The 26242-nt window shown below is 46.6% G+C and overlaps 1 protein-coding gene across 16 annotated transcripts in view; it reads right to left on the reverse strand.

Annotated features, from left to right (window-relative positions):
• The window catches only part of PTPN3 (protein tyrosine phosphatase non-receptor type 3), a 753142-nt gene that overhangs the window by 712930 nt on the left and 13970 nt on the right, over positions 1-26242 (reverse strand). For 8 of the 16 annotated variants that reach the window (XR_015878492.1, XR_015878493.1, XR_015878491.1 and 5 more), the window contains exon 1: positions 18021-18114. The exons of 5 other annotated variants lie outside the window; for them this stretch is intronic. Coding sequence is in view for 8 of the 11 variants with exons in the window: in XM_088473613.1 (XP_088329739.1) it covers positions 18021-18075 (55 nt within the window). In the remaining 3 variants the exon portion in view is untranslated. Of the gene's footprint in view, positions 1-18020; positions 18115-26242 lie in introns of those variants that run through there. 3 more of the 16 variants (XM_088473611.1, XM_088473602.1, XM_088473601.1) reach the window with 1 other exon arrangement.

Here is a 26242-nt window from a genome sequence, read left to right on the forward strand (position 1 = left end):
ATGAGCAGTTCTTGTGGTCATTCTGAGTAACTTACTCAGATGGCTGATGGCTACCACCGATGATTGTGATGGTGATCTGATGCTGCATCTTCAAATGCAGCACTCAGATCTGCAATGCTGTCATAGGGCGTCTTTTGTCCTCAGATGCATTCTGCAGCATCAGAATATTTTCTTATCATCGCTACGCCCAAAGAGGCAACAGCGTTGGGAATAGCATACAACTTTGAATCATGCCCAAGATACATTAGAGAAATCTTTACTAATGAGGTACAAACGAGTTAGAAAAAAAAGCGTATGTACAGTACTGCAAAGCTCATCATAGCAAGACATACAAAATTAGAAAATGAAAAGTAAAATAGTCTGTGAGTAAAAAGCATAAAAACTTGTATGCAAGCTCAAAGGCAATGCAAAAAATACAAATCGCATTCCTCATTTAAATTTTCTAACCTTGTTTATGTTTTCTGAAATTAACAAAATGTAGTTTCCAGCTGTAGACAAGACCTATTTCCTTACAGCAAGAGCAATGTATAAAAAAGATTAACATATATGCAGGGAACCCTAGAGATCTATGAAATCATGTTTTGGTCAGGGTAGCCAAATGGATGTATGTAATGTTGACATTTGTTATTTCGAGACCATCTCATTGACATGGTCTGAATGTCGACATTCATGATGTTAACGTGTTCAGAAAGTCAACGTTTAACATGTCAATATTCACAATGTTGACACGAACAAAATGTCTACCTGGTCAATATATCGACATTGTGAATGTCAACACTCAATTTTTAAAATAAAACAGGTGTAGTATGATACGTTGACTTTCATAATACTGACATGAGAATGTCGTCATAGTCATAATGATGAAATTTACATATTGTCCCTGGTTGCCCAGCTGTCACTTACCTGCTGCCGGTGGCAGCGGCGTGTCCTGCAGCATCTTCCAAGTCCTGGCGGTCATGAAACTGTTGCTTCCAGCAGAGTAATTTGATGTATCAGCGATCTGGTAAGTATTCTTCCTCTATCCCTAATCCCTGCCCCTAAACCTCCCTCTAATGAACTAACCCTAAGCTCCCCTTAGTGTCTAACTTTAACCCTTCCGACCGGCAGCCAAACCCTAATGTCGACATGTTGCTTGTCAATATTTTAACAATGTTGACATCTTAATGGATGTCAATGTGATGTTAACCTAATGACTACATCCCACCTAAAACTACAGCCAATTGCAGGCTAACCCACAGCCTAACCCTAAGGACCTTAATAGCAGCCTGACCCTAACACTAACCCTAATTGCAGCCTAAATTTAATTTCATGTAACAACATTCCTACTGTGGACATTCATAATGTCGACATTCTGAACATGTAGACATGTTGAGGATCTCTCGACCAAGTAAGTATCATTAATCTAGATAATAGGGTTTCTGGTAATGCTAGAACTGGAATGAACGCTAGCTCTGTTGAAAAAAATGGTAAATAAACACAGTATAAGGTAGTCCCCAATGTCTAAAAAAATATTTATCGCACTCATTAAGCAGAGACTTGAATTTTCCTTGGGGTGTCATAGTTAAACATACTGTTGTTCTTTGAAATCCCATACCTAGGGCACAAGTTATAAAACTTAAAATCCCTTTCTCATTCATGGCCAATGATAAAAGGACTTTTCACTGTTTCCAGCTATTTATGTACCAAGTCATCACGGAAAAATCGATTATTTCTTCTGTGGTCTTGCTATTTTCCTCGAATTCCGATTCCCTATACACAAGTATGGGAAGCAATCAGCCTGCAATTCATAAAACTACAGTAATCTCATTTTACCGTACTCTGAAAAATCATAATGCTATCTCAGGATGGCATTACAGTATGACATGGATTTGGGCTTGTTGGTACAGAAAAGCATAGTATATCTTTCTTATTCCACACCCGGCAGCTCTCTATTGTGAGCCAGAGTTTAAGCTCTGACCCTCTGTTGCCGTTGGTGCTAGCCTGCGGCCGGCGTCCACTGCAATACAGATGCAGAGAGGAGAACAATGAGGTATTGCTGGAGCCGGGGTAAGGCTGTTGCTGTACTCCAGTGTCCTGATGCTGCATCCTCCTGCTTTCTCCCTAAACATGGCCTGTTTCTTGCCATGGAATGAAGCACAGTAGGCTCAGATGGTATGCAGTCGGGAAGCTGGCAGACCTAATCCCGACAGCCGGCTTCCCGACTGTCACATTCCGACAAGGGTCTAAAGACAGGCGTCAATGTGCATTCCGCTCGAAGGGACGCCGGGCGCCGAGCGCGGATAGCCGTGGGGGGGGAGGGTTAGGTTTAGGGTTCCAGGGGGGGCTGCTATGGCAGGGGGGAGAAATACTGGGTGACCAAGGAACTTTTGTAATCCAGTCTGGATATCAGAGTTCAGTCATGGCTCCCACTAATAATATGGCTGCCACCAGTCCCAGCAACATTTTAGGGCCATTTGTGCTTTTAACATTACTAATCTGCATACATCTCGTACTTACCTACTTTCTAAAAAGTGTACATGGATCAGCCACTTCCTGGTAAAGTGGATAGGATTGGGAGATAATACTAGGAATCTTGGGCCAGTAAAAAGCGACAGGGCCAATATAAGCCTGTCCCTCTCCCGCGAGTGGTCATCTACAGCTCTTCTACGGGCTTCTCCAAGAGAGGAGAAACTAAAAGTCGGCAAGTATGATACATCTAAACAATAGCAGCGCTTCGAATGTGAATTCATTTCCCTTCGCATAGGGTTAAGTGAATTAAGTGATGAAATATCGTAAGAACATGATGCAATGTTATGATAATTATGATTGAAAAAGAATATTGTTAAATAGACCATGAGGTCGATGTCTGATAGTCCCAACCTTTCCATCAGGAGTTGAAAGACGTCCGGATGAAGAGCCCATTCTCCGCCGTGTATGTCCTGATGACTTAGGAAGTCCGCTTCCCAGTTGAGGAATCCTGGGAAGAATATTGCCGAGATTGCTGGAAAATGGCATTCTGCTCACTGCAGAATGTTTGCCACTTACCTCATAGCTGCCGGACTTCGTGTGCCTCCTTGATGATTATATATATGCCACCGCAGTCACGCTGTCAGACTGAATCTGGACAGGCCTGCCCTGAAGTACTGTAGGTCCTGTGCCAGAATGAGCGCACTGTGCACTGCACGAAGCTCCAATACATTTATATGTAGGTGACTTTCCTGATCCGTCCACTTTCCCTGAAAGGTGTGATGACCTGTCACAGCTCCTCATCCTTGCAGACTTGCATCCATGGTGAGGAGTACCTAATCTGGGACCCATAACGGACAACCCTTGTCTAAATGAGTCATCTGCAGCCACCAAGCGAGGGAGAGCCGAACCTCTTGCCAGATTCGGATTATCTGAGACTTTATCTGATGATACCGACCATCCCAATGAGACAGAATCCATTGCTGCAGGGACCTGGTGTGGAATTGGGCATAAGCCACCATGTCAAATGTGGACACCATGGAGCCAAGCACCTGCATTCCCAAATAAACTGATAGTTCCTGCTTGCAAAGTAGACTGTGCACACAAGATTGAAGAAGTGCTGCAATCTTGTCCCCTGGCAGACGAATCCTCTGTCCCAGAGAGTCCAGCAGTGCCCCTAAGTGCACTATTTTCTAAGTTGGAGAAAGAAAAGATTTTTTCCAATTGATTATCCAGTCATGCTCTTGAAGGCAGACAATGGTCATCTGGAGATGACATTGTAACATCTCCTGAGATTGTGCCAATATCAGGAGGTTGTCCAAATATGGCAGTATCCTCACTCCTTGTCGTCTGAGATGAGCAGTCATGACTGCCATTATCTTGGTACAGGGCCGCCATCAGGGGGGGACTGCCGGAATTGGAGTCCTGGGCCCAGACACTCGGGGGCCTGCCCGGGTCCTGCTATGTACTGCCCACCCACTACTAATCCCCCGGCTGAAGGTGGCAGACAGTGACAGGCCCGGCTGCGTCCAGCGCCCACTACTATCCCTTCAGACCGTCCCTCCGCCGCCGTCGCCGCACATTAGACTTGTGTGAGTCACTTCTCAGCTGCCCTCCCGCTCCGCCTCCTACCTTACTGCATTGGGCAGTCGCCCGTGTGCCCACTTCAATAAAGTTTTTCTACATTGAAGTCGTGCACTTGACGCCGCTGAAGAACAGAGGAGCTGCAGCGGGCGGGTGGTGTGAGGAGTCTGAGGAGCTGTCCAGAGAGTGAGACATTGACAGATGAAGGATGGAGCGAGTGAGGTAAGGTAAGTTAAGGTGTTTGAGGACCTCTAGGAAGCACTGTGTTAGACTATGGGTCTCCCGCTGGCTGTCTTAGCTAAAAAATTTACAGAAAATATTATTTTATATATATATATATATATATATATATATATATTTATATTATACGTCCAAACTGGCCCGGCACTCCAACCACCAACGTGTATTGCTCCGGTGCCCTCCAGGGCAAATGACCCAAAATATATAGATCCAAAACCTAGGCACTCAGCCAGACTGAACTCAGCGTTGATAAAAATCCTATAATCCTACGTTTCGGGATTCACTCCCGTCGTCAGGGACAAACAGCAATAATAAAGACCACATCACACCCCCTTATATACCCCCAATACAACATACATTGATTAAAAAATCAGAACACACCTGTAAAGCGGCGGGCCAACAGGACCCAATGAAGAGAAACACATCACACTGCGCACCGTGTGACGTCACTCACCCGCGTCTTACCCACGTGCAAGACTGTCGAGCGTTGCATAGCAACCAACAACAAATCCACGCAAACGGGGGAGAACTACGGAGAGCTATACACGCTTTTATATTATACAAATAAATCATGCTCTGCTATAAACCAAGCACAACATGTTCAGGTGCTGTACGATTAAACAGTCAAAAACAGTAAAAAACATATTGAAGATAGTCCACATAATTACGTTGTTTCCATAATATAACAATATACAAAAGGAAGGTAATTTTACTACATAAACACAATGACCCTATTGTAGATAATGAATTTAAATCTTATACTGATGCAGTCAAATTTATACAAGATATGTATCATCAAGGAATGAAATGCCCAACCAACACATTTTCAAAACAGCAATTAAATGTATTACCCCTAACGCTATACAGCATCTAGTTAATTAATTCCCAAACAATTAAGATCATTATTTTAAATGCATTATGTTAGAAACAGATATAACCAATTAGTAAATAAGCAAGCTCATAACTCAAAAGAACCTTATAGAAAACATCTCAAACCCAAGTTCTCATTGAGACCTCTAGGTGCGAGTGTCCCCAATCGAAAGATCCACTTAGACTCCCTCTGCAGCAATTTCCTGCCTCTATCACCACCACACCGAGATAAAGGCACATGATCAATCAGGATGGCTCTCAAACAAGCCACTCCATGCTTAGCCTGTGCAAAATGTCTGGCTACCGGCTGGTCACTAGAGCCTGAATCCAGTGCCTGTCTAATGGCACTCCTATGCAGTGCCATCCTCTCTTTAAATTTCCTTTCCGTCTTGCCCACGTTGTTTAACCCACATGGGCAAGACAGAAGGTATATCACCTAAGTTGTTGTACAGGTCAAAGCATATAAGATCTTAAATTTCTTCCTGGTGTGAGGGTGGGAGAATGTATCTCCTACAGACAGGGATCTACAAGTAACACAACCAAGACACCGAAAACATCCCAGTTTATGACTCAAAAAATGAACAGGGGTTGTTTTGTTTAAATCAGTAATATCAATCTTGACTACCCTGTCTTTGATATTTCTGCCTCTGGTCTGACATGGCATCAATCTAGAGCCATAAAGCATGGGCAAATCTCTATCGGAGCTGATGACAGGCCACCAACTTTTGGCCCTACTATTAAGTCTCTGACTGCTGGTGGTATACCTATTTACCCAAGGTAATATTTTGCTTTGGTCTTTATCCAATGCTGTTTTTGGTGCTAAGGTCTTTTCACGGGGAATATTAAGAACCCGTCTTTTAATCTGTAGCAATTCACTTCTTTTATAACCCCTGGCCACGAACTTTTCTAAAATCTCCTGCATAATGCTCTCAACCTGTGTGGGGTCCAACACTATCCTCCGGACTCTCAAAAATTGAGAGTATGGTAAACCCCTCCTTAAAGCTTTTGGATGAAAGCTATCAAACTGAAGCAAAGTGTTACGATCTGTACTTTTAGAAAATAGGGTTGTGGTAATTGCTCCATTTTGCAAAGATATATTTACATCTAGGTATTGGACATTTACACTACTGATATTATAGGTTAATTTCACCACACTAGCCGAATCGTTATGTGTGTCCAATAAGGCTCTCAATTAAATTTCTGAACCTTGCCAGAAAATGAGTAAATCGTCTATGTACCTAAAGTACAAGATGATATTGTTCAAAAGTATTCCCTCATTGAACAAGAACCGTTGCTCCACACTGTGCATGAAGGCATGGGTCACCCTAGAGTACCAATGTACTATACATTGCCCAAAATTCATAAATGAATGAGGGATGCCCCCGGCAGGCCCATTATATCGGCTATTTGTATCATCCAATTTCAGTATATTTGGACACTATATTGAATCCGTGTGTTCAAAAATATGAGATATGGTAAGAACTTACCCTTGTTATCTCTATTTCTACGAAGTCCATAGGGTTCCACAGGATACCTTGGGGTATAGGTGTGACGTCAGTCGCAGGGCACCAAAGAGTTAAGCTTTCAGCCTCCCAGGATGCACTAGGTCCCCCTCCTATACCCCGCCCCCGGGCCAAGGCACCTCAGTTAGTTACCAAGCCATAGGCCGGAGGAGGAGAAGGAAGAGAGAGAACAAAGATCTGGACACATACAAGAATCACATTCTCACCAGAGGGAGACGGAAAACCGGTGACCAGAGCAAAGCCCATCTGCAGCACAGGTGCGACAGGGCGGGAGTCCTGTGGAACCCTATGGACTTCGTAGAAATAGAGATAACAAGGGTAAGTTCTTACCATATCTCATATTTTCTACTTCAGGGTCCATAGGGTATCCACAGGATACCTTGGGGATGTCCCAAAGCAGTATCCTTTAAGGGTGGGGACGCTCCTGTGCAGAAAGGAGAATCCGCCGCCCGAAGGAAGCATCCTGAGAGGCGAAGGTGTCAAACCTGTAGTACCTCACGAAGGTATGGACAGAAGACCACGTAGCAGCCTTGCAGATCTGAACTGCCGAGGCACCACGTCGAGCTGCCCACGAAGGACCCACAGACCTAGTGGAATGAGCCTTCAGAGAAGGAGGGACCGGTAGGCCTTCATGAAGATAAGCTTCAGAAATAGCCATACGGATCCAGGCTGCCAAAGTTTGCTTTGAAGCAGGCCAACCCTTTTTACGGAAGCCATAGAGGACAAACAAAGCGTCCGACTTCCTAAACGAAGAAGTGCGGTCAACATAAGTCCTTAAGGCCCGCACAACATCCAAAGAGGCCTCACCCACGGAAAGACCCGGTGAGTTAAAGGCCGGAACAACTATTTCCTCGTTAACATGAAACTGGGAAACAACTTTGGGAAGAAACTCGGGCCGAGTGCGGAGTACTGCCCTGTTCCCATAAAAAACCAAGAAAGGGGGTCTACAAGAAAGAGCCCCTAACTCAGAAACACGTCTGGCCGAAGCAATGGCCAGAAGGAAAACAGTCTTAGCTGTTAGCCATTTAAGATCCACTGAGCCCAGTGGTTCAAACGGCGGTCCTTGGAGAGCCCTCAGGACCACAGCCAAATCCCAAGGCGCCACAGGTGGAACAAAGGGCGGCTGAATGCGGAGAACACCCTGAATAAAGGTGCGCACATCCGGGATTGCAGCAATCCTACGGTGAAACCAGACAGATAGGGCCGAAACCTGTACCTTCAAAGAAGCAAGGCGAAGCCCATGATCTAGTCCCGCTTGCAGGAAGGCGAGAATCCGAGACAGACGAAACTCCCGCGGTGCATAACCTCTCGGTCGACACCACTGGAAGAACGTATGCCACACGCGATGGTATATCCTCGCGGAAGACGGTTTCCGAGCTCGTAACATGGTACGCACCACAGAGCTGGAAAACCCCCGGGACCTCAGCATGGCCGTCTCAACAGCCACGCCGTCAAAGACAGCCGAGTCAGGTCCGGGTGAAGGCAAGGACCCTGAGACAGAAGGTCCGGTCGTAGCGGCAACCGCAGAGGACTGTCCACGGACAGACCCTGAAGGTCTGAGAACCAGTGCCGTCTGGGCCACGCGGGAGCTATCAACAGGAGCGTCCCTCCTTCCTGTTTGAATTTCCGGATTACCCGTGGAATAAGGGAGACCGGAGGGAACAGGTATGCGAACCGGAACGTCCACCGGACGGACAGAGCATCCACCAGAGACGCCCCTTCGTCTCTTGTGCGAGACCCGTACACCGGCAACTTGTTGTTGTGCCGGGACGCCATGAGGTCGATTTCTGGAAGACCCCACCTGTCCACCAGTAGTTGAAAAACGTCCGGGTGCAGGGACCATTCCCCCGGATGAACGTCCTGGCGACTTAGAAAGTCCGCCTCCCAATTTAGCACTCCCGGGATGAAGACCGCTGATATGGCCGGAAGATTGCGCTCCGCCCAAACCAGGATCCGAGAGACCTCTACGAGAGCCGCCCGACTGCGAGTTCCTCCTTGCCTGTTTATGTAGGCCACGGTGGTAGCGTTGTCCGACTGGACCTGCACCGGGCGACCCTGGAGAAACCGCTGTGCCTGCTGGAGAGCATTGAAGACCGCACGGAGTTCCAAGATATTTATTGGAAGCTCCGCTTCTGTCGGCGTCCACCTGCCCTGGAACAAGTGTGGACCCGAAACTGCTCCCCAGCCCCGAAGACTGGCGTCCGTTGTCAACAGGACCCAATTTGGAACCCAGAACGGACGTCCCTTGTTGAGGTGGGTCGTCTGTAACCACCACGTAAGGGACAGGCGAACCTCCTGGGTGAGCACAATCGTCTGGGACTTCAGAGACTGAGTCAGCCCGTTCCACTTGGACAGGATCAGGTGCTGCAGAGGTCTGGAGTGAAACTGGGCGTATTCCACCATGTCGAACACCGACACCATGGAGCCCAGTAACCTCATCGCCGAGTGTAAGGACACCCGGCGGCTGTGCAGGCAACTGCGCACCCTTGACTGTAAAGCAGAGATCTTGTCCTCCGTCACGAAGATCCTTTGCTGTCCCGAGTCCAATAAGGCTCCAAGATGCAGAATCCTCCGAGACGGGATTAGAGTGGACTTCTGCCAGTTGATTAGCCAGCCGTGCCGTTGCAGCAGTGCAATGGTCAGGTCCAAGTGGCGTAACAGGAGCTCTGGAGATCCTGCCACCAATAACAGGTCGTCCAAATACGGTAACATGCGGACTCCCTGCAGCCGCAGAGAAGCCGCCATGACCGCCATCACCTTGGTGAAAACACGTGGTGCTGTTGCCAGGCCAAAAGGTAACGCCCGAAACTGGAAGTGGTCGCTGCGGATTGCAAACCTGAGGAACTGTTGATGGCGCAAAAGAATAGGGACATGCAGGTAAGCGTCCTGTATGTCCAATGACACCAAGTAGTCCCCAGGTTCCAGCGCCAGAATGATAGACCGTAGGGTCTCCATCCGAAACTTCGGGACCCGCAAAGACTTGTTGAGTGCTTTGAGGTTGAGAATCGGACGATATGACCCATTGGGTTTCTGTACCAAAAATAGATTTGAATAGAAACCCTGGCCCCTCTGGGAGAATGGAACAGGCACTATAACTCCAGCCTGGAGCATAGTGTGCAATACCTTCCGCAGCTCCGTAGCCTTGTTCCGGTCTGATGGGAGACCCGTGGTGAAGAAGCGAGCCGGGGGTCTGTGCCGGAAGGAGAGGGCGTATCCGTGGGAAACCACCTCCAGAACCCAAGTGTCTGTCGTAGTGGTCGACCAACACTGGGCGAACTGTAGCAGGCGGCCTCCCACCCTGGGATCCCCCAAAGGGAGGCCCGGACCGTCAGGCCGCAGGCTTGTCATCTGGCTTGGGGGCCGGACGTCTGGTACTCCATGCCTGCTTCCGGGGCTTGACCGATTTCTTAGGGCCAGCCTGTCGAGGAAACGACTGTGGTTTGGGCCTGCCCTGGGCCCTAGATGACCGAAAGGACGATGGTCCCGAACCAGAAGGAGCAGCGGCCGACGGGAGACAAGCAGATTTGGCTGCCGCCAGCGTGCCCACAATCTTATCCAGATCCGGACCGAAGAGAACTTCTCCGGTAAACGGCAACGCTTCCAGACCTTTCTTGGAATCTGCGTCCGCCTTCCAGGATCGCAGCCACAAGGTGCGACGAGCAGCTACCGCTGCTGAAGAAATTCTAGACACCAGAGTACTAATGTCTAGAGCCGCCTCGTTGATGTAGGTGGCCGAATCACGGAGATTGCCAATCAACTCCGCCTGTTCAGCCGGACAGTCGGATTCAAAAGAAGCCTCTAATGCATCCGCCCAGCGCTCCATCGCTCTGGCAACCCAGCAAATGGCCATAGCCGGCCGTGCTGCCCCCCCTGCAAGGGAATAAGCGGACTTCAGGCAGATTTCTACCTTGCGGTCCGTAGCATCCTTAAGGGAGGACATGGATGGCATCGGCAATGTGGCACTACGGACAAGACGGGTCACGTGAGAATCCACCTGTGGAGGGGATTCCCACTTAGCAAAATAATTATCCGCGAACGGATAAGCCACCGCCAGGCGTCTCTGCGGCTGGTATCTTTTGCCAGGTTGTTTCCACGCCTCCTCTAAATGGTCCACCAACTGACCCGAAAGAGGAAAGACTGTGGCATCGCCCTTCACATCTTTGAAAAAGGCATACTTAGATTTATCCGCTGGGGGAACTTCGTCCTCAATCACCAAGGCTGTGCGGACCGCCCGAATAAGTCCAGGAATATATACTTTGGACTTAGCATCAGCGTCCTTAGTATGGAGAGGTTCCTGATCGTAAGGATCCAGAATCTCCCCATCATCAGACGTCCCTTCGTCATCCTCATAAGGAGCGGAAAGAGACGCCACCGGCCTTTTATGAGGCCGCATCACAGACTCCCCTTGCAACACATCCGACAAGTGCTGTACAGAACTCGTCAGGGAGTTAACCCACGCTGGCTCCTGAGAACCCGGGAGCGGGGAAATAGGGAGACTGTGGGGTACCACCAATTGTCGTGGGAACCCCTGCATGGGTGACGACACCACAGACTGCTGGGACAAACCCATCGGAGTAAACGCGGGCTGCGGAGCTAACTGGCCCACTAAAGCTGTTAACGCCTGAGCAAAACAAGCCCAGGGCGGCTCCTGTACCGGTGCTGTAACCGTAATAGGCCGCGCCATGGACAAACACTGCCGGCAAAGGCCCTCCGCGCTACCCTCCCCCTCCGCTAACGGTACTTTGCACGTGGTACACTGTAGCCGGAGGGGAAAATCACTTTCAGACATGATGGCACCACGTATGTGACCTCTCTCACCAATTAAGTATTAAATAGGCGAGAGACCACCCTGCAGCACCGCACCGCAAGGGCTTTAGCAGAAGAACAGGGACAGTAATAAAGCTGACAGTTTAGAGAAGAAAAGTTACAGGCAGCGCTAGCACAGTCACATACAATGCAGAGAAATAACAATTCCTGCACTAACAGCGCTGATTACTCAACTACACAGACACAGGGCCTGGTAGGACACAGCGCTGCATACACAGACCTGAGCCACAGCGGAGGAGAGGTATGTGGGGGGACCCAGACCACGATGCTTCCGTCCAGCGCTTCCAGCAGCGTTCACCATGCGTTCTGGAGAAGATGGCCGCCGAGGAGCAGAGAGGAGGCTGGCCTGGGGGAGGAGCGCTGCCACAGGACCAGTCGGCAGCATGCAGAGAGGGCTGTGTGCAGCGGGGGAGGCGCCGTCTGTGAGACAGGGAAGGCGCGCTCCCCTGGCATGCATTTAACCCCTGGGACGCCGCAGCGCTACCGCTCTGCTGCGGTCCGCTGTCCCAGGGGGTAGTGGAAGCGCAGGCTGGTCGCCTGGCTCCACGCTGCAGCCAGTCCCCAGGGAGCCCCCTGCCTGGGGACTTAGGACCATGTGATCAGCGGGGACCCACCGCGGGACCCCGCTGCTTACCTCTGTCCCCCTTGAATCCGGCCATGGTCCGGAGCATCTGGGGTCACCGCTAGCTGTGACCCCAGACGCCCACCAGCATCCCCGGATCAGTACCGGCGTTCTGGTACCGGCGGGGTGTAGGGAAGACAGCATGGACGTCAGGACTGACTGCACCCGACTCCGGCCGGGCACCAAACTAAACTGAGGTGCCTTGGCCCGGGGGCGGGGTATAGGAGGGGGACCTAGTGCATCCTGGGAGGCTGAAAGCTTAACTCTTTGGTGCCCTGCGACTGACGTGACACCTATACCCCAAGGTATCCTGTGGATACCCTATGGACCCTGAAGTAGAAAAATACCTTCGTACCTTAAAGACACTACAGCATTACTGGTATCTTTGAGAGCTATGGGGTTGATGCCACAGGGGACACTTCTGTGTATTACTGATGTGACTAGCCTCTACACCTGTATTCCACATGATGCAGGTGTGGAGGCTGTCAGATCACTCATCACTGATAATGTTGATTATTCGGGCCCCCCGATTGAATTGTTTCTGAAACTTTTAGGTCTTACTTTGGAGAGAAATTATTTCTTTTTTGATGGGAAATATTATGTGCAGAGGGCGGGCTGTGCGATGGGGTCCAATGTGGCACCATCGTATGCCAATGCCTTCATGCACAGTGTGGAGCAATGGTTCTTGTTCAATGAGTGAATACTTTTGAACAATATCATCTTGTACTTTAGGTACATAGACGATTTACTCATTTTCTGGCAAGGTTCAGAAATTGAATTGAGAGCCTTATTGGACACACATAACGATTCGGCTCCAAAATACCCCTGGTCCCAAGCATTTTGGATATGGGAGACTCAACCTGTATATATATATATGGCGCCAACTTATCTAATTAGTAGAGAATTTATGTAGGATTTGTGTAAAATACGTTCTCCCTAACTGTACAGGGTGTCAGCTAGACCTACTGCAATAGGACTTTTGGAAGAGCCCCTTAGTGTAAATTGTTTAAGTGTACCTTAGACCTTAGCGACTGACGTAAATTGTGCAGATCAATGTGCAAAATAAATTAATTACAGATACGCTATAATATATATATATATATATATGTTGAAAATATATATCGATTTAATGATTATAACAGATAAATAAACAAAACAAACAGATATTCATATATTCAAAAGCCGCCAAGTCTTAATCCTGTTGCCCGGAGGCTCTAGCAGTACAATTGTATAGGCACAGCGGGTGCAGCAGGTGAATTTCACAAAGTCCAAAAAGTGCCCTTAAATATTTATTAAAACATTAGTCTTAGATCATATTAGGTAGAGTGCATCAGTTACATGTATCTAAAAGCACAGGAGAATCCACATAAATACACAATTAAAACTTAAGAAGGTATTCTAAAAGATTTAAAACTGTTTAAAAAGTACAAGAAATTCTTGGAAGTTCATATAATGCTTATCTGTAGTAGTTCATTCAGGCAAGAGGCCCCTTGAAGAAGTCCCCTAGTGGACGAAACGTGTTGGGATAGCTGCCTCTTGCCTTCTTTGCACTTTGTGAAATTCACCTGCTGCACCCACTGTGCCTATACAATTGTACTGCTAGAGCCTTCAGGAAACAGGATTAAGACTTGGCGGCTTTTGAATATATGAATATGTGTTTGTTTTGTTTATTTATCTGTTCTAATCATTAAATCGATATATATATATATATATATAACAATATATATTTTCAATTCATAAGTGTTTCATATAGCACATCTGTAGTTAATTTATTTTGCACAATTTACGTCGGTCGCTAAGGACCTAGTACACTTACACAATATATATATTTATTTATATATTGTGCATGAGTAAGGTAGCAGGGCAAAGGTGGTTGTGTGAGGGGGGGTTGCGTGGAAGGGTTTATGCAGGATGCGGGGGGTCCCGGGCCCCTCAATTTCTAATGGCAGTCCTGTCTTGGTAAATACCCGAGGGGCTGTGGCCAACCCGAAGGGTAGAGCCTAAAATTGGTAATGTTGCTGATCAACCGCCATTCTCAGAAATCCTTGGTGAGATCGTGCAATAGGAACATGCAGATAAGCATCCTGTATGTCCAGGGAGACCATGAAATCTCCAGGCTCCATTGCCAGCATAATTGACCATAGGGTTTCCATACGGAATTTGGGCACATGGATGAATCTGTTGAGAGACTTCAGATTCAGGATATGGCAATGTGACTCATTTGGTTTCTGAATAAAAAAAAAAATTTGAATAATAACCCCCTCCCTGTTGTGTCACAGGAATGGGGATTACGACTCCTGACCTCAGGAGGGCCCCAATAGCCTCCCGAAAGCCCAAAGATCTGACCGGGTCTACTGGATAGGTTATACCAAAAAACCTCTGAGGAGGATGCCTCAGGAACATGATTGTGTAACCATGAGGGACCACCTCTTGAACCCAGGCATCCGTAGTCATCTGATGCCAGGCATGAGAAAACTGTAGAAGTCGGCCTCCCAACCCGAGACCTTCCATTGGGAGGCCCGCCCCATCAGACAGTGGTCTTATCGTCCGGCTTGTAAGCAGGATGTCTGGTTTACGGTTTCCTGTGGGAATTATCCCATCTAGAGGAAGACTGTTTCTATGCCCTACTCTGTGGGTGAAGGACCAAGCTGACGACTGCCTATACTTAGGGGTAGTTGTAGATGGCAACTCGGCAGATTTAGATGTCACCAGAAAAGACACTATGTCATCCAGCTCTGGTACAAACAGTACCTTCCCAACAAAAGTCAAAGACTCCAGGGTCTTCTTGGACTCTGTATCCGCCTTCCAGATCTTTAGCCAAAGATAACTGCATCAATACATATAACAGCGCTTCCCCCATATACATAGCTGCTTCTTGCATGTGCCTGAGATGAGACAGCTGTTCTCTGGTAGCATTTGGCATGCTATCCTCCAGAGCCTTCGTCCATTCTTCCATAACCTTGGCTAACCAGGCTACAGCCAGGGCTGGTCTAGTAATAGTGGGAGTGGGTAATGTAGAGCTCTTGATCAATCTAGTTACACGAGCATCTACTGATGGAGGAACTTTCCATTTGTTACACTCACCAAGTGCAAATGTGTATCTAGAGTTTAAATTTCTTGTAACATGAAAATGCTTATTTGGAGTACACCATGCTTCAGACATGAGATTCGTCAGTTGTTCAGACTGATGGAAGACTGGAGTCTTAGATTTCAGCAGCACACCCAAGATGGACTGTGAGCATTTCATACAAGAGGTGATCAGAAGTAGCACACCAGACAGGAATCCGCAACCGGAAGTTGCGTCTGGGTTGGGGGAGGAGCAGCCGGGGAAGCGCCTATCTGCCCTAAGCTGCGATTTTTATGGTACGGGTACACTGGCCTCACAGTAGTAGACGCTACATAGTGCGCTCTAGTGCATCTACTACCTGTCCCCAGCGACAGACAATATGGCCCCGGCCGCCGTAGTGAGGACACGTTAAACGAGACCTTCACCCGCAGTTGCCTCCGATGTGTCTCCTACACCAGAGGCCTGAACTGCTCTGAGCATGATTCCCCATGAGGAATCGTCTAACCTGCTATCGGTGATCGCAGTCCGGACCCAAGCGATGCCGCTAGCTGAGACACACCGAAATCCCAAGGGAATATAGCGGTACTGGCGTTTTGGCATCAGCGGAGGTAGAAGGAGTCACAGTGTATGTGTCGTATTCGGCGCCTAATACTGCTAAACTCAGAAGTTAAAAAAACTAAGGTAAATCAAAAAATAAAAAGTCAGGGACTGCCTAGGCAGTCCCGCTGTTAAAACGGTGCGTCTGGAGACTTGCCACGCATCAAACTAAAAAATGAATGCCTGTTGCTGGGGGCAGGGTATATAAGGAGGAGGACCAGTGCATGCTGGGAGCTTCAAAGCTGTTTGGTGCAATGGATCACTCCAACTACATACCCCAAGGTAGATCCTGTGGATCCTATGGACCATGAAGAAGAAATATCCATTATTGTTTATAAGAAAACTACAGATAAATTATAAATTGCTCATGCAATGACAGGTTACTTTATAACAGTCACATACAATGTATAGATCAGTGATTCCCAACCTCGATCCTCAAGGCACACTAACAGTCCTGGTTTTAGTGATATCCACAGATGCACAGATGGCTAAATCAAATAAACGGAGGTACTAATTAAGTCACTTGAGCTCAAGTATGGCTATCCCTAAAACCTGGACTGCTAGTGTGCCTTGAGGACCGTGGTTGGGAACCACTGGTATAGATCATAAACCCGGTCGCTAAATACGGAACTGAAGTTTTTTTTGCAAAAGTCTTGAGTTATGTTTAATGCAAGGCTGGAAATAACATTTTTGTTTTTGACTTTTGGTAGTGGCAAGGAGAATGTGCCCACTACTCCTTTCCCTCTAATAAAGCAAGTTAATAATTTGATTCAAAATATTCTGAGCTGCAACTCCTAAGTAAGAATAAAGTGACATAAATCAAGATGTGACTCCATTATTCAGCTTCACTGCATTTTATCAGTTTAAATATAATCCTATCAATTAAAAATTAATTCTAATAGTAATAAATGAGGAACCTGTTTGACAAGGGGGCCTGGAGATGGAGAGACACAAATTTTGTTTGCCTTGCCCTACAATTGCCTCTCAAGCAGACCGCTGAGGTAATATTAAACATTATTTGTAATTAATAACAGCTGGCACAGTGCAGCTCGGTAACCAAACTCTCTACTCCGTATATGGTCTGTTTCAGTAGAGTCTACTGAAACAGACCATATAGTAAAGGGGTCCAGGGGGTATAGTTACTAAGCGGGGGCTTTTCAAAGTCACCACTTGATGGTGGTTCTTGCCGTGAGATTTAAAGGGAAAATACTAAATGTAAAAAGCGCCTGGTTTTGCTTCTTTTATTTTCTTTAATAAATTTTATTAGAGCTTCACAACAGAAAACAGTACAAGGCATAGCACAAAAAGCAAAACGATATACAAACAAAAGTCAAAATGATATCAAGTTGGACATTACAGACTTCAAAGAACATGTCAGAGGTCATGTTTCAAATGAAGAGCATTTTCCTGGTTTCATATTTAATTGACCGTTTAAATCAAAAAGAGGCGGCTTGATTAGTACATTCATATCAAGGAGGAAGGAAGATACAAATACCCAAATAGAGGGGCACTCTATGTCCTGTTTGGTATTTACAGATTAGGAATGGACATCAGAAGCTGATGGTTTGTAGCCATTGATGTTTCTGATTCGGTGGAAGTACTTTTTCCATCGATTAGTGGGAATTTGACGATTGCCAACCATTGGATGCAGCTCTCCGATGCCCATCCAATGGCTGGCTGTGGGGGGAGCATACACAGCTCATCTTATGCAGAGCAGCAAGTAAGCAGCAGGAGAATAGATCCACACAACATCTATTCACAGTGTAGGGGCAGCCTGGGGTTAGCTCAGTATCTCGGAGAGAGCAGGGCACGCCACAACAGTGACGTAAACGGGGGTGCAGGGAGGCTCCACCTCCTTTCCCAGAGGCTCCGTTGGGAGATGGTTAAAAAGTGCACATGCGCAAAGCTATGACTACTTCACGATGGTTATACCCAGCGCTTAAAGTGGTCCTAGAGAGGTGGTGGAACTCACCCCCCTATATCCGCTACTGCCCCTGTGGGAGCCACCTCCCTTCCTGCCCATCTGGCAGATGCCACACCCCTAGCCCCTCCCATAGTTGAGGGGGTGGGTCTGTTTTGGGGGCGAGGTCTGTGGAGGAGGGTAGGATACTCCCTCCTCTTATGGCCTGGAGGGGCAATCCACTGAGGGGAGTAGGGCCGGCAACAGAATCTTGGTGGCTGTTTTTGGGACACCCCATCCCTCTGCACTAGGTACAGGCCAGTCAGTATTAATGTCTTTTCTTACCTATTGCATATGGTGGTTCCTTTGCAAAAGGGCAATCGCTGAAGAATTTGAGCATCACTGGGCAGCGTCTTCAGCCGGCATTCACTCTTCATGTATCTTCACAGGGTATGGAAAATGACTGTTTAAGTAGAAATATGACCAATGTCATTATCGTAACTGAGGATTAATCAGAAAATATATACTAACAGAAGTTGTTGTGCAGGGCAAAATGTGAATCTCCCTGAGCAAACAATTTCTGTGTCTCTCCAGCCCCCCCATGTTACTGTAGATCCCCCTACATCTCTCCATCCCCAGGCCCACCTATTACTCCAGACCCCCCTACGCCTCCTTATCCCCAGCCCCCCCCCCCCTCGTCTCTCCCCCCTATCTTTCTACAGGCCTCCTGTGGTTCTCCAGGCTCCCTTGTTTCTCTTCATCTCCAGGTAAACTTGTGTGTCTCCAGGCTCCCCTGTGTCTTTCCATCTCCAGGACCATCTGTATCTCTCCAGAACCCCTTGTATCTTTCCACTCTCAGGTCCCCTATGTCTATCCCGGCCCACTGCATCTTTACAAGCTCCCTTTGCATCTCTCCAGGCCCTGGCCAACCTGTGGCTCTCTAGGCCTTGTGTGTATCAGCCCCATTCCCCAGCCCCAGTGTGTGTCTCCGCCCCATTCCCCAGCCCCAGTGTGTGTCTCCGCCCCATTCCCCAGCCCCAGTGTATCTCTCAGCCCCATTCCCCAGCCCCAGTGTTTCTCTCAACCAATTCCCCAGCCCCAGTGTGTCTCTCAGCCCCATTCCCCAGCCCCAGTGTGTCTCTCAACCACCTCCCCACACCCCGAGTGTCTCAGCCAAAATCCCTCCCTCCCTTTCCCAACACTTACCTGCTGCTTCTCTTCCCCTCCCTTGCAGCTTGCTCTGGGTCCTGTGTTTGGCTGGTTGTTGTTGCAGCATGCATGGAGAAGGGAGAAGATCGTCCAGGAGGCAGCCACGGAGAGGCTGGAAGTGGAGCCATCAGTGGTGACTGACGGGCTCAGCAAAGGCTTGTGGGAGGCGCTGCTGCAACTGGGCATGCGCAGCAAGTCCCACCATTTTTTTTACCTTTAGTAAGTTTCTGTACGTGCGCAGAAGCTGTATTATTGTAGAGCTGTAGAGCTCCAATTGTAGCAGCGGGCATGGGTGAGGGAAGGACGGCCGCCAGCCACTATAGGGACCAGCCCAGCAGCTGACTGTACTTTTTTTTGGAGACCAGCCAAGGTGGGCGGACAGAGGTGGAATTGGTTCCACCTCCAATTACAACTGGCGGAACACAGTTCCACCCCATTTCAGCCCAAATGAACCCATTGTTATACCATCATTGCGATGCAATAGCTTGTTGTCATGGCATGGCTGGATTTGATGTCGGAAGCCCGGGAACCATTCGATGCTGGGCTTCCGATGTCCATCCCTATTACAGTGTATAAAATATAACATTTATTAAATATGTCAAAAAAAAAAAGCCTTAAAAAAGACATACATGAGAGCACAAAATAAATAACACCACAATTGTATTAAGTGTGGGCAGTAGCCTAATGAAAATTATCCAGTTTAAAAATGCACTTGAAAATAGATAAATACTAGTGAGAAAAAGAGATTGAAGGATAGGGGGATACTCCCTAGGGTGATGCGAAAGTATAAAAGAAGCCTAGCTACAGTGGTAAACACACAGATTGAAAAATGTGTATATATATATATATATATTTATATACACATTACTTCCTGGATGCTCTGGTGAGGAGTGTTTATTGGCAGCACTATTTAAATCGGCTTAATATGAGTGTATGGTATGGGTTTCTCTGGCTGCTTGGTATGTAATCTACTGTCTTGACAAAGGTCATTCCGGACCGAAATGTCGACTTCATGCATTCATGTTTGTGAGTAAATAAAAAAAAAAAAAAACTTTACTATTGGTGAGTGCCACAAGAATCACATAGACCAGGTAAAATCCATCAGCAGCTTTATTTCTCAACACAGGCAGGTATGCAGGATATGGCAGTTTTCACACGCAAGATGATACACAGTCTTCCAAACAGCAATATATTTCCTCAGTGGATTTGCAGGTCCAGGACCCCTAACACTAGCCACCCTCAGGCCTATGACCTGGGTGACAATCTCACCGTCAGGATCAGTTTCCCCAGTGTATCTGCAGTTCTTAAACCAACCTCACACAGGTGTCTGTAATCACCTGCCTTTCCAGACTCTGATTGAGGCAACACCTGAACTGGCCATTTCACATTACTAATGCCTTTGCTCTGCCAAACCTGGGATATCTGGACATTCCACATTTACTTCATGTGGAATTATGCTGACCCTGTCACACTCATTCCCTGGTGAAGCTAAAACACTTTCAGGCGAGCTATCTGCCTCACCCACATCTATTTGCTCCATTTGTCCAGGTACACAGCTCTCTACCATTTTCCACCGTTCGCCATCCTCACCCTCTTCCTCCTCCTCCTCCTCTAGCTTCACCATAGGGTTGCTTGGAGGATCAGGCCCAACAAACCTTCTGGAAAGGGCATCAGCAATGAGGTGCTGTTTCCCTGGATGATGCTGTATCTCAAACGTAAATGGCTGCATACACAAATACCAGCATTTTATACTGAAACAAAACTTCTGGGGTAGAGAAGGCTGTTTTGGCCTTAGCAATCTCAATTAGAGGAATCTGCCAATACCCTTTTGTCAAATCTAGGGTAGTGAGATACTGACTATTTGCTAAATTCTCCACCAGCTTGTCCACCTGGGGCATCGGATAGGAATCAAACTGTGACACTTAATTTAATTTACGAAAATCATTGCAGAATCTTAAAGCACCTGAAGGCTTAGGCACTAAAACTATGGGATCAATCAATTCACCATTTGATTCCTCTATGATCCCTAGGCACAGCATTTCCTCTACTTCCTCTTTAACCGCTGCCAACTTTGCCTCGGGTATACAGTATGGCCTCTGTTTTATTACCACCCCGGGAGGAGTAACTATATCATGCTGGATAATTTGGTGCCGTGCTACTAAACTCACCGCCTCCTGTTTCTGGCGGGGATTAAGGGTACCCGAGATTCTGGGGTTTTCTTGGAAACCAAAGAGGTCTGACCAGTGCTCTCTTTCCAGGGTTTTAACAGGTTTACTTGGTAGATTTGCACTTCATTCTTTCTACCCTCCTGTCGAACCTTATAATTAACAGGTCCCACATACATTTTGCTTTCAGTGGTGGGTAGGTACCAGTACCTTGTCTCCTGATTTAAAAGACCGAAAAACCGCGGTCACGTCATATTGACTTTTTGCCGCTATTGTGCCCTATCCATGTGCTTGTTCATGAGTGGCACATTTGCCTTAAACGGCCATACAATTGGGTCACAAACTGAATGATGTTAGGTTCTTGGCATGACTGTTGTTCCCACCCTTCTTTCAACAGATCTAAAATCCCTCTAGGTTGCCTCCCATAGAGGAGTTCAAAGGGACTAAGGGCCTGATTCAGAGCCGGACGCTCTGACAGAGCGCTCGCTCTGAATCAGGGCCGGCCCTCTGGTTTTTCAGAACGGCCTCCTGGCCGCTCACATAGCTGTGGGTGACCACCCACAGCTATAGCGAGCGGCCATGATGATGGTTGCGATGGTCAAGAACATCGCGACCATCGGGCTTGCGACGAGACCCTTGTGGTAGGGTCTCATTGCCGCAAGCCCCAGAGAGCTTTCGGCTCTAACCGAGCCGAAAGCACTCCCACTGACATGGCCTCCACCTTGTGGCATAATCTAAAACCACTAATATGAATTGATGCACATGAGCAGATTTTTCCACCGGCCCTATCAGATCCATACCAATTCTCTCAAAAGGTACAGAAATACAGGGAGGGGAACCAAGGGTGCCCGAAACCCTGGCCGGGGTGCTGTCTTCTGACACACTGGACATTCCTGACAATGCCCTTTTACTGCTGCATGAATGCCGGGCCAGCAGAATCTCAACTGAATACGCTGGAGAGTTTTCTCCTCCCCCAAATGGCCACCCCACAGGTGTGTATGAGCCGCCCTTAAAACCAACTGCTTGTGTTTCCAGGGAACCAACAATTGGTCTACACTCACCCCGGCAGTAGGTTTCCTATTAGTTGCCACTTTAAGTTTTTTTTTCTCTTACTCTGCCCATTAGTGCTTTGGTATCCAGTGCATATCCTTTGACTGTCTCTTCATGGTGGTGGGTTTTACGGGACACATTTTATTTTTCTTCAAGGCTGCCGTATAGTGTCTGCGTTACCATGGTTAAGGAGTTCAGCTGGCACCCTGACGTCACTAGCAGTGGACTCGTGGGTTATCGGTACTTCCGGCTTCTAAGGTGCGTCTCTCTTCTATTTAAGGTCAGAATATGAGTGTTTACTGTTGCATGCCAGTATATATATATATATATATATATATATATATATATATATATATTTGTTAGATGTTTTATTGATGTTATGGACATTAATGGTGTTATGTGTAATGTATTCTGTAGATAATTAAGTGTAGAGATCTACATTGTAAAATAACAGCTAGGCATGATTTAACGTACTGGGCAGTACTTAGTGCCATAGGTATGTGCAGAATAGTTATGATGCTGCTATGGTGATGGTCACATGGTCTGATACTTCAGGTGAGGTATTAGTAGATGCGCCGTTTAGATCGGGATGGATCCCGCCCAACTTGGCGCACACGTGGAGCACAGGTGGTGGTATATAAGGTATGTGTATATGTTGTATGTTTAAGCCTGAGGACAGTGCCTTATTGGTGGCACTGAAACATTGCTTGTGGTATTAATGATTTTGCAAACAAGTCCCCCAGTGCTGCATCAAACCGATAAATATCTATTTATTGTGCGGGCACCGTGGCAAATTGTGTGTTATACCTGGGAGAGCCGGATATACTGCTTTGATATTTACAAGGGAGAGTTGTACCTGCTCTAACCCTTAATCATCAAGGCTCACTGGATAATGCTTGTTTATTATACTGAACTTTGTGCTGCTAACTATTGAATAGTGACTTCTGTTGCTGAGCATCCAGGGCTAGCGATGCTACCTTTGTTTTAAAAAAAAATTTATATGCACTTGAACACTTTTTTACTGCACATGACTGGCTGCTACTATATATACTATTTTGTCCTATGCATCTTTTAAGTGGATTAATGGACTTCTACATGAATTGGCGATAATAATGTGGAGTGTCAATGATTACTGAAAGTTCCCCTGAGGATATGTTTACAGCGTCACACAGTATATACCAGCGGACTATATGGAGCTATGAACTATGCTGGATATGAATTAAGTGCTGAGGATACTTGATGAGGGTCGACTGATATACACTGTATCCTGCAATTCCCTTGAAGTTGAAATGTGATTGGTCTATTGTACTCTGGCTGGTCTTTAAGTGCTTGTCTGGTATTGATTTTTGATATGTCTTCCATTAATGAAGGAGCAGGTGTGAGTGGATACTCCCACATTAATCATGAACCTGGATATACCTTCTGCTACTCAGAACCTGAAGCGGAAAGCATATTATATAGTGAACAGTTAAGTGAACAATCAGAGGCAGTGAATAATGAGGATATATACCGTAATTTGATTAAATTAAAGAAAAAACATATAGACTTTTATTTTCATTGTGTGTCATTAAGTGAGTACTATCGGGCCAAAAAAATCCTCGGTGCTTAAGAGTTAAGAACTGCCCAACCATAGGACGTAATGATCCTAATTTTTGTGTTAAGTGGGTTGGCATCCTAAATAAATGCTCAATGGGCCTGATGTTACTAATTATAGAGCAGAGTACTAAAGAAATGAATAGCATCAAAGAGAAAATTAGTAACTTTGAAGACATATATAAATCTATTTTAGAATCAGATTCAAACATCAATTGGTATGAAAAACTAAATAGCCAGATACAGGTGTACAAGAGAGACCTAATCAAATTCTAGACCGAAAAGAGAGTCACAGTCGAAGTAGATTATGATAACCATAATGTATATAGATGGACGTGGAGCACAGGTGGTGGTATATAAAAGGTATGTGTATATGTTGTATGTTTAAGCCTGAGGATAGTGCCTTATTGGTGGCACTGAAACGTTGCTGGTGGTATTAAAGATTTTGCAAACAAGTCCCCAAGTGCTGCATCACACACACATACATATACATACACTGTAAAATTTTAGAAAAGAGAGAAAACATTTATGATAAAACAGACTGCTAGTGCATAATATTCATTTTTTAGAAACACACAAGATGATATAAAGGTAAGTAGTTGTAAAAAAAAAAAAAGGGGATAGTTTACTGAAAAGGAATAATTTATAAAAAAAAGGGGCAATTTCATAAGAACTATTCGAAGCCTTTGGGAACAAGGGCCCTCATTCAGAGCCGTTCGCTATTTGCGGTCGTTCGTTTAAAAACAAGGGGTGGCTATTCAAATGATCCGTACGCACATTGCAGTCTGTTCACACCTCTAAGCCTGAACGAACGAGCAAAACATACGCTCGTTTATTTGTTAAAAACGCCCCCTGGCCGCTCGCACCATACGTCATGTCCGCTATTTATTAGATTAATCGAGTACATCGACCAGCGTATGAACTGCTCGCTATTCTTGTGGTTGGTGTTTGCTACCACAAATTTGCGAGCAGTTCTGGCTATAAAATAACCCAGTGACGTGGTCATTGACGCTGCTGTTTTAAATATACACACCCATAAAACGCCCGTTTTGACCTTTAAGCACGCCTGCGTTCGGATCTCCACTCCCCATTTTCAAGCACCTTCCCCTGTTACCACCCACATACGCCTCATTCTGTCACTCAAAATAGCAGGCACTCGCTATATAGCGTACAAACGATTTTCGGCCGCACTGACTGGTTCGCGCATGCGTACTAAAAAGCGTACGCATGCGCAGATGTGCAAACATCGCTCGGAACGAGCGTACTGCCGCTAACGAGCGGCTCTGAATGAGGGCCAAGGATATATAACTGAAAGATCCAATACATCTCTCACTGCGAAAGGAGATTAGCTACATCCCCTCCCCTATTTTCACATGTTCAATTGCCAGACAAATGAGACAATTGGGATCTGCGTTCTGTATCTCCGCAAAGTGTCGGGGAACCAAATGATTGGTTAACTTACAGGTTCTCAAACTCGGTCCTCAGGTCCCCAAACAATGCATGTTTTCCAGGTCTCCTCACATAATCACAAGTGAAATAATTAGCTCCACCTGTGGATCTATTAAAATGTGTGAGTAATGAGTACACCTGTGCACCTGCTAGGTGACCTGGAAAATGCAAACTGTATGGGGTCCTGAGGACCAAGCTTGAGAACCACTGGGTTAACTTATGCTTGATTCCCCTTATATAATGATCCTGTATCATGATATTGAAAGGTCTCTTCTACCCCTTTTACAACTGAGCTAAGTGACCCGGCAATCCAACCCAGGTAAATAGCAGGGTTTAACACGGACATAGCTCGTGAAACCCTACTGTGAGAACAGCGCACTCCGGGTCACGATGACCTGGAGTGCACTGCAAGCTGGCCGATTGGTCCTGCTTCAGTGGGTCGCTTGGAGATGACGTCATCTCCAAGCGTCCACTTTCATGCCGGGAAAGCCGGGTCTATGCAGACCCGACTCCGGTGTGAGCGGCGCCGACTCGGGAATATCCGTATAGGAAATATGACCATTTTCGCTTTATTATAGAAGTTTTTACCTGGTCTGGCAACATGATTACAAACAATACATTTGCCAAATTGAAAACACCCATGACTTGTTAGCGTATTTTTCATCTTTCTCTCAGAAATTTTGCTGGGGGCCAAAAGTTCTCTCACATTCTGTGCTCTACTCTGAAAATTCACAAAACCTATTGAATTTCTGCCACTCAAACTCCAAAAAGCAATGAAATTACGATCATTAAGGCTGACGCCTTAATGGACGTGTTCCTTGCGTAATACAGATATGGTATGCCATGACACCATGTGGTTAACTGCAGATGCAGCACTCTCACAGAGTGAGATTGCTGTCACTCACAAAATGGCGGCGCTGCTAATTCACAGAATTGTGTACTCATTGGAATACACACATGCAGTATATGCAACTGAGGTCTAAGCAGTTATGTGGCACACACATCTCATTCAGTGCCCACAATCTTCCCATTCAGTCACCACAATAATCCCACTGGGTTCCAACATCCTTCTAACTCAATACATCCATCTCATTTATTATA

The sequence above is a fragment of the Taudactylus pleione genome, unplaced genomic scaffold, assembly GCF_031769625.1.
Source record: "Taudactylus pleione unplaced genomic scaffold, aTauple2 ptg000137l, whole genome shotgun sequence".
Lineage (NCBI taxonomy): Eukaryota > Metazoa > Chordata > Amphibia > Anura > Myobatrachidae > Taudactylus > Taudactylus pleione.